The 9,524-nt window shown below is 31.6% G+C and overlaps 1 protein-coding gene across 1 annotated transcript; it reads right to left on the bottom strand.

The window, feature by feature from the left end:
• Positions 1–5,573: 5,573 nt before the first annotated feature.
• LOC123220715 (trihelix transcription factor GTL2-like) lies at positions 5,574–8,156 on the bottom strand. The gene is made up of 2 exons (XM_044643271.1): positions 7,475–8,156; positions 5,574–7,092 (listed from the first exon to the last, which is right to left on the bottom strand). Exons 1-2 carry the CDS (start codon positions 7,942–7,944, stop codon positions 5,673–5,675), a joined length of 1,890 nt encoding a protein of 629 aa, XP_044499206.1. The 5' UTR covers positions 7,945–8,156; the 3' UTR covers positions 5,574–5,672.
• Between the last annotated feature and the right edge of the window lie 1,368 nt (positions 8,157–9,524).

The following is a 9,524-nucleotide window of genomic DNA, read 5'->3' as shown; positions in this document are numbered from 1 at the left end:
GAGAGCAACCCATCACTATCTCTTACTTAGAAAAGTTCAAAAAAAAGGGAACATGACACTTTTCCATAAAATCATTCATGTAAAAGGAAACTACCTAATTCAGGGAAATAACACATAAAAGTTGGGAGTCGTTTTACAACATGAAAAGTGTTTTGATAATTTAAGGAGTTTATATGCTATTTAACTAGTTCTATCTTAACATTTTCAATCAATGTGAGATGTATATATAAATTTAACATCTCTTTCATATTTTGTTAATTTAGAATTTACCTAGAGATGTCATAGTTGTACCTTTTATTTTTAAAATGTATAATCAAACATTACTTTTTAATTGTGGGTGCATATGGAATTAAGACTTTACATGGGTATATATTATAATAACCCTTAGAGCAATGTTATATGTGCACACTTTTGATATATAATTTTGATATATAAATGATGTGTTATCATGTAATTAGGTATTGTTTTATTTTTAATTCAAAATCATCAAATCGCATGATAACACATAATTTGTGTACCTAAATTGTATATTAAAGATGTATATGCATAGTTTTATTGTAACCCTTAAAAGTTAAAGCATATACTAAACTTCATATAATTAAAAAGTTTATCAAAGAGATGAACAGTCAGTGAGCATGCTCTATCAAATTGTACTCATATCTCAACAACTTTGAAGGTTAATACTATTTTTGTGGGTTATTAAAGACCAAATTAATAAAGCAATATAGAGCAACAAAAAATTAAAATAAATTTTATTCCAAGTGAGTAAGGTGGGAAGTGTTGAACATGCTATATTAAAATATTGACAATCCATGAAAGCGATAATTGAAAAAATAAAAGAGAAAAGAGTTAAAACACTAATAAAAACAAATTAGAGAAGAGGAATCAATAAAGAAAACGATGTATTTGCTACAAATTTTAGAAAGACTTCTAGTTTTCTTTATCCATTCGACTGCATTATATTAGAAGTCGGGACTTTCTTTTCTTTTTTAATTCTTAGCAAAAGTGGACTTTAAAAAAAAAAAATCAAATGAGAAAAATGGTTTTCTACATAAAAGGGAAAGTAGGGTTTGATATAGGTAAAAAGTGGTAAGCAACAATGCCTAAATGAGCTCAAATAAACAATAAATGCTATGCACAATCCAAATATTTCATTCTTCTTCTTATAATAATTTAACAATAATATTATACGTATATATTTTAGATACATAAATGATATGTCATTATATAATTAGATAATTTTGAATTAAAAATAAAGTAATATACAATCAAATGATATCATATCATTTATATATCTAAATTATGTATAAAATATATATATATATATATATAATTTCTTTGTCACATTCTAATGTAATTGGTGGCATCAACTATATATTATGCGTCACATGTTGGACCATGAGAAATGGTCAATCACATCGATTTACTTAACATATTTGAGTTTAGACCTCACACACATACTCAAATTTACATTAAATAATAAAAATTGATAAAAATAAAATTATGTATATAAACAAATTGTACAAATTTATATGTACAAATTGAGATGATAGTTTGTAATTAGATGATATGATTATTTATTTTTTTCACTTCAAAATTAAAATTTTATTATTATTTTAATTTATATAAATAAATTTGTATATATAATATTACTCTTATGATAATAATATCTTTATAATGTCTATTTTTTAAAATAAGTTAGTTATAATTCGACTCTCTTTGATTATTGGGGCTTGGTTTGGAAGCTGGGCCTGAATTTGGGCCTCGGCTTTGGGTTTGGACCGAGATTTTGGCCCATGGATTTTGTGGGTTGATCCAACATCAAAATTTTAACCCATTACCTTTATTAAAAAATAATATATATCAGAATCTCCGTAACCAAAAGGGAAAAAGACTATTTCCCACCCATTGTTTACCCCATTCTCAAACCTATACCCACGGTAAATCAAAAACCACTTTTTCCATCCATGACCAAACTGTCGTCTATTTTTTCTGTTAAAGAGAGGGGTAAAATAATCATTTTACTGTTTATATTAAAAAGTTATAAACTTTATTACTTTTCACCCCCCATAGGTTTTAAAAACTAACATTTCACCATTACTTAAAGTTTTTAGACTTTAAAAAGTAACATTTTCACCCCCAAACTAAGGGTTTCTATATTTTTCAAAAAACAGCCGCCCCCCATAACTTTCAAAAATAACAGTTTCACTCTCATTCTTTAACTTCATCTTCCGACCTCGTCATCAGCCTCCTCCTTCTCCTGGTATGACGAAGAAATTTTCATCTCCCCGTCGCACAGTGTGATGAAGAGACAGAGATCTCTCTTTGTCGCTCCACCTAGACGACAAAAGACAACGCTTCGTCGTCTACATCTGGGGTGAGGAAGGGTCGTCCTTCGTTATCCTTTGTAGTGGGAGTGGGAGATCGATTGAATGTGTCGGTTGAAGAAGGAAGCAAACCCTAGGAGTGAAATCTAAATTTTTTAAACTTTGAAGATGGATTAGTTGTTAGTTTTTAAAACCTGAAGGAGGGAAATGGTGAAATTATAAAGTTTTAAGGTTTTAAACAGTAAAATAATGACGATTTTATCCTTATCCCTAATTAAAAAAATAGATGATAATTTGGTTATGAATTAAAAAAGAATTTTTGACCTTCCGTGAATATAAGTTTAAGAATGGGCTAAACTATGGGTGGGAAATAGTCCTTTTCCATAACCAAAAATCAAAATCAACTTGACACTGAAATCATTGTAATCCAAGATCATTTAACCCTGCCGAAGGTTAGAGAGACACAAGTCAAATCACTTGATCATGCTGACTTTTCCAAGAAATTAGACACCTACACACGTGCACGCAGGCATCATGCAGAGCCGTCCGATATGCACGCACGTGCACCAACTCAGCATGATCCTGCCCGCCTGAGAGGGGATCAGACGAGACAGAGCATCACATGTGAAGTTGATACGTGGTCGGCAGTGCATCGGTCAAGGAGGAGGACCCACCTGCAGTTGAGGATTACTATACAAGGACAAAAACGGCACAGTTTTGTTTCAAGTATTTTGTTTATATGCATCGTATAAAGACTAATGTGGTAGGTCCCCTTATATAATGTCATGTATTTGTGTTGTCACTGTACATTTTTGTATTTTAGCTTCTCCGTTTTCAAATTTCCTTGCATTCTCTCCCATCTATCATTATTTTCAACTCTTCCATGTATCCAACAATAATTCATTCAACTATGGTTATAAATATCTTATAATATATATTATAATAAAAATAATAAAATATATATCTTAGGATATATTAAATTAATATGATATTATAAATATCTCGTACAATATAATTTAAATTTTATGATACAAATTAATACACATTTTTAAGAAAAATGATGTTATAATAAAAATATATATATGAAAATTTAAAATTTTAGAGATATTTTTGATTTTTTTAAAATGATAACGTCAATTAAAATTTATTAATATTTTATTATATTATTTTTTAAAAGGGTATCATACGATATGATATGATAACGATATAAAAAATTCAGTTTTCGATACATATTATGATACATGATTCAAATTGAATTGAGAGGGTTATAAATAGTATATTTTATATATATATATATATATATATATATATATATATATATATATATATATAAAATTAGTAAAAAAATATAGAATAACTTAAAAGTGTCTAGTTATTTATACCGCAAGCTAATAAATTTTGAGTAATATTATATATACAAATATATTATATAAAATTTTATATACAACCTGATATAATAACATCTGATTAGATGCTTTTGGAGTGAGAAAAAAAAGTAAACAACCATATCATTTAATCACAAACTGTTACCTTAGATTATACACAAAAATTTATTCAATTTATTTATGCATATAATTTTATTCATAAATTTATGAGGTTCATGGTAGAATATTAATAATCTGAATTAGTTATAACAATATGAATAATTAAAGTACCTTTTTTTTTTTCCTATCTATGTTTATATCATTGAGTTCTATAATTATTTGTGCAATATTGTCATGGTTTTATATATAAATGGGGTTGGATGAAATAAGAAATTGGTAAAGAGGTAATTATGAGAGGATAATGGTTGATGAGATAGTTGTGAATTATATTTTATGATTTTAGCATCATGGCTTATATGTATGTAGTGGGATTAATGAGGCCAATTTTATTTAAATCCTATAAAAATATTTTATATTTAATCTTGTAAAGTTTAATATTTATTTTTGATATTTTATTGCACTTAATATTACCTAATTTTAGAAGAAAAAAAAAGAGCAAAATCTCATCCTAATGTCAAGAAAATATATAATTATAAATATTGCGTTTAATTTTTTTTAAAAAATAAAATGTTAATTTTATATATACAAGAAAAGCATAAGAGACATTGCCCTAAGAGATGCTAATGCAAAGACTCAAAACTTCCCACTATACAAATGCGCTGCCAATACAAGACGATGTGAAAGGAGGAGGTTTGTCTTAATAACAATTTAACAAATAATTATAAGTTTTCTTGTTTCAACTTAAACCTCAATCACGAAAAAAAGGTTAAAATCGAAAAGTGATAGTCCAGCCAAACATTAGTTCAAAAATTCGATAATAAGAATTCAATACAAAAAATAAAAATCGACTTATATGTCAAATAATATTAAACTGTGGTGAAATGTCAAAAATAAAGGTTATATCGTGAATCTTGACTTAAACAAGAGTGTATATATTAGTAATGATGATTTTGTAATAGTTGAGTTGATAATAAAATATCTGGGTATTCCACTCATACCATAGTGAATAAATCGTAGTTGAGAGGACTAATTATGTAAGGATGTGTTTGAAATTATCTTTGTGGTGGAGATGAGTGACAATCCATTAGAGCAAAGAGAACCATGGGGAAAATCAACCAAATCATAATTGTCTTGGCTGAGACCTCCCTTGATACATAGGAAGAGAAAACACAATTGAAGAAAAAGATAGTCGTGAGATTGAGAAAAGTATCCACATAACACTCACTTAGATGATGCGATATGATCATGACCTGGAGATGGTCCCTGGTACGCAGTCTCCCTTGCAAGGCCAGCCAAACAATTGTATCTATAAGCATTAGTCTTAGTCAAATTTCATTGTCTCATCATCAAGATTATCAAACTTCTTATTCTTTATAAAATTTAGAAACTTACATCAACCTTTTTTTTTTCTTGATTCTTATTAATGCCATTTGGTCAAACTGTAGTGAGTTTAACATTTATAGAAGGAGAAGTGGAGTGGCAATAGCATTATTGGCCATTTCTGTTTCTTGATTCTTATTTCAGAAAATAAAAGAGAAAAATGATTTAATTTGGTACCACTCTGCAACAAAATTAATCCATTTCAAAAGCAATTTCTTGGTTGAAAAAAATTCCAAATTTCCCACCGTATTGTTTACCTTATTCGGGAACAACACTGAATTCTTCTGAAGAATGTCTTTCTCACATGTAGCAAAACACAACTTCTCCTCCATTTTCACTCTTCATTTTTCGTGTATCTTTTCGGTGATCACCACGATACAACTTCAAAACAAATCTATATATATTTATATGTCCTCCAACATACAAACCATATAAGATAAATTACAATAAAAGTTACTGTCTAATCACAAAAATTTGCAAATTAGAAATCAAAATCGAAAGCTGCAGGAGGCTCAGCTTGAACCAAAAATTTCTCATCTTGATGAACAATTGAATCAGCACTAGAACCTCCTTGAGAAGAAGAAGGATGGTGATTTTCCGGCAAGGCTGTGGAGCAGTTTTCTGTGGCATCGGAGGGTGCTACAAGTGTTCCTTTATTATACAAATTGCTTAGTTGATGAAAATAAGGGCATGTTCTTGAGTCAAGTGATCTCTTCCTGTTTTTATCCTTGGTTTTCCTGAAGTACTTGTTGATGTTCTCCCATTTCTCTTTGCACCTTTTTGCACTTCTTTGGTATCCAAGCTCTGACATCCCTTGTGAAATTCTCTCCCATAATGGAGTCTTTGCCGCCGCCGCCGCCGCTCCTTCTTTGTCTTCTCCATTGTTGTAGAGGCTGCACCTTAGGTTTATCAGTGCAAACACTTCATCTCTTGGCCATCTCTTGCCGAGGTCTTCTTTGTCAATGGTACTTCCATGATTTTGAGTGGCAATTTGTTTTGAGAAAAAAGTTGTTGGTGGGTTTTGCATGTCTCGGGCTTTGGGAGAATTAGGGTTTTGGATTGGAGCCAGATTTAAACTGGGGTCTTGTGGTGCTAAAGGCTCAGCTAGATTTAAACCGGGGTCTTGTGGTGCTAAAGGCTCGGGTGGTACTGAAGAGGATGTCACTTGACTGCTTTGGTTTGGAGAAAAAGATGAAACTTGATGGCTAGCTGAAGTGGGCATTTCTAGATTGTTTTGTGTAGATGAAGTGGACGAATTTAAAGTGTTGAGTACCTTATCAAAGCACAGAGTTTCAGAAGAAGTGAAGGCCTTTAAGAATTTGATTATGGTGGATTGTCTATCACCAGAAATGACTTGTTCATCAGCCCTAATTTCAAGCTCCTTATTAATCCTATCCATCTCTTGTTTCTTCCTAGCTTCTTCTCTGGCAAGTTTCTCTTCATCTCTCTTCACCATGTCTTCAAGAAGCTTATTCATCATCTCCTCTTGTTGGGCCATCATCTTCTTTACAATGTCTTCACAAAAGCCTTTGAACATCTCAAACTCCTTTCTTTTCCTCTTCTTCTTGCCTTTTGATTTCTCCACCAATGTCTCATTATCCTCACTTGGATGCCCCACACTTATCTCCTCTTTCTTCGAATCTTCATCCAACATATCACCTTCCATCTCGTCGTATTTTTCTCCTTCTTCTTCTTCTTCTCGTGGCTTCTCCATCTTCTTGTTATTATCTTGAGCAACCACCACCTGGTTTTGATGATGACCATTATAAACCTCTTCAAATTCACTCAAAAATCTATAGCTTTTGTTGTAATTATTAATGCTGTTGAAGCTTCTGCTCTCCTCTTCAAATTTCGCCTTACACTTTTCTGCACTCCTCTTGTACCCGATCTCTTCAAGCTTCCTGCACATATCATAAATGCATAAAACCAAGATGACCATGAGCATTTATTCTCTGTGTTTTACAATATCTATTAATTTTATTAATTTATACAGGAGGAGTCAGCGGGAACTTCTTTCTTTAACGATTCTCTCTCTTACTGTAGCTTTGACGATCCCGATTGAGCTACTGGGGTAAATTTCATGAAGAAACCAACAGCTAAAAGTACTACAGCACCTCATTCAAGTCACAAAATTCCATGATTTCATGAGTCACTGTATGAATTACCCCATGAATATATAAATAATCCACCTTCAACCCTAATTTCACCTTATTTTGCAGTTACCAAAATAAGAAAAAATGAGGATAAAAATTGAACAAATTGCATAGAAAGGAGAAAAGGTACCTTGATACATGTTCCCAGGTGAATTCCGGGAACCAATTCTCAAAGTTAGATCTGATCCTCAACAGTGCAAGTACTTCTTCATTAGACCAAGCTGCATCAATTTCATCTGGTTCCGTTATGGATCTATCCCTTTCAATCTCGAAATTCATAGCCACCAAGCTGCCGTTGCTGTTATTGTCGTCTTGTTTTTCTTGATGATGTTTCTGGGCTGGTGAGTATTGCTGGTGGTGGTGCAATGGGTGCAAAAAATGATAGTGGGGGAGCTGTAGAACTTGTTGAGAAGGAAGAGGGGTGGAAGTGTAAGGATCAAAAGTAGGGAAAATACCGGTGTTGGAGGCATGATGGTGATAGTGATGTTGAAGAGATGAAGAGGAAAAAGGAAAAGGGAGAGGAAGAGGAAGAGAAGAAGGCCTTGTAGATGAAGTAGTTATGAACTGGTGCAACTGGTCAGCTGGAACTCCATCAAACATGATTATTTTTTCAAAGGGTTTTAAGATTTTCCTTCTTTCTTACCTTTTCTCTCAAGATTTTCTTGCTCTTTCTCACTCACTGTGAATTGGCAAAATGATGCAAACAACACAACATTACAAATCAAAAGAAAAAGAAAACCAAACCCCTTCTTCCCTTTTCTCTTTCCTCTCTCTCATTTATCAAGAATTTTGTCTTATCATAAGAAGAGTCTAAAGCTCTTTTTCACCCACAGTTGAAATCACCCTCAGCTGATTGGAGGCTCTAGATAATTGTACGTCTAAAAATATATAAAAAAAAAGATTATTATACATTTGAATATGAATATTGTTATCATATGAATCAATAAATAAAAATTTCATATGGGGCCTTAGAATCCTATGCAGAAGGTGATGGTGTAATTAACAGGAGTGGAGATGGGAGGAATCAGGGCACGTGAAGACATGCAGAGACTGGGACCAATTATTTAAGGAAGAGGGAAGGGGGGGCATTTTCACATGCTTCTGGGGGCTACAATGCACAGTGTGCACCCTTCTTAATTTAGAGGCCCTTCTACCTTATCAATTTTGATAGAAACTTTTAATCATCCCATTTTTTAATTTTAATTGCTGATGGGTGTTTTTAAGGAATTTCATACATCACTCCATTACTTTATAAGAATACCTTTTGGATCTACCCTAGAGAATATTTTCCCTCTTGGTATTTATTCCTTATGACACCATGATTTAATGATCATAATTCGTTTCTTATTATTGACCCATTTCATTTCTCACTTTTTGTGTTATGTTAATTATTTCCCTTCCGTTGATATGCTTCTTTTTGTAAAATTTTTATAAAAAATTTCACCAAATTGGATGTATATGTACACAAAAATTCTCATTGTGAATACCTCTATTAGATAGCATAAACTAAAAAGTCATTTTCTTCTGGCCAAATAACTATTTTCCCCCTAATGTTTGATGAAATGATGATTCTTACCCATTAAATGTGAACATTGTTCATGCTAATTGAGGTTAAAATGTCAATTTCATTATTTTGCTGCTGCCTGACTAAAATAAGAATATATACATATATATGTGTGTGTGTCTGAGAGAGAGAGAGAGACTTAGAAAATGACATTGTCTGCTTAAAAAAATTTTAAAAAATTCATTTAGTTGAATTAAAAAAATGAAAACCAGACATGTCTTGAAAACTTTCAACTTAGAGAGTTGACATGTTTACATCTATAATTAAAACAGGCAATGAAGTGGAACCATTTAGAAAGTGACAGAGCCAATATGTATTAATAGGCATAGCATTGATGCTCTAAACTATCTTACAAAAAATAATTGGGTTTCACCCTCACTTATTATTAATGTTAATTCCCTCTGCATGATGCCCAAGTTAATTAAGAGTAACGTTACACATACATACTTTAAAATATATAAATAAGTATATAAATAATATGACATCATGTGATTATATATTACTCTATTTTAATGATTAGAAAGATGAGGACACATTGATTAACGTTTCATTAGTTTGCTGCTGGTAGCTGAAAATGGTGGCCAAAGAGGGGAAGGAAATAAATTCTAGGTTTAGG

Source organism: Mangifera indica, chromosome 7 (genome assembly GCF_011075055.1).
Source record: "Mangifera indica cultivar Alphonso chromosome 7, CATAS_Mindica_2.1, whole genome shotgun sequence".
Taxonomy (NCBI): Eukaryota; Viridiplantae; Streptophyta; class Magnoliopsida; order Sapindales; family Anacardiaceae; genus Mangifera; species Mangifera indica.
Note: the sequence above shows the minus strand (reverse complement) of the source record. Positions and strands in the feature narration are given on the sequence as shown.

Excerpts from the sequence above, each read along its gene's own strand:
- LOC123220715 (XM_044643271.1), bottom strand. The coding sequence starts at position 7,944 with ATGTTTGATGGAGTTCCAGCTGACCAGTTGCACCAGTTCATAACTACT. Across the intron at positions 7,093-7,474 it reads ACCTGGGAACATGTATCAAG|GAAGCTTGAAGAGATCGGGT; the intron begins GTACCTTTTCTC and ends TGATATGTGCAG.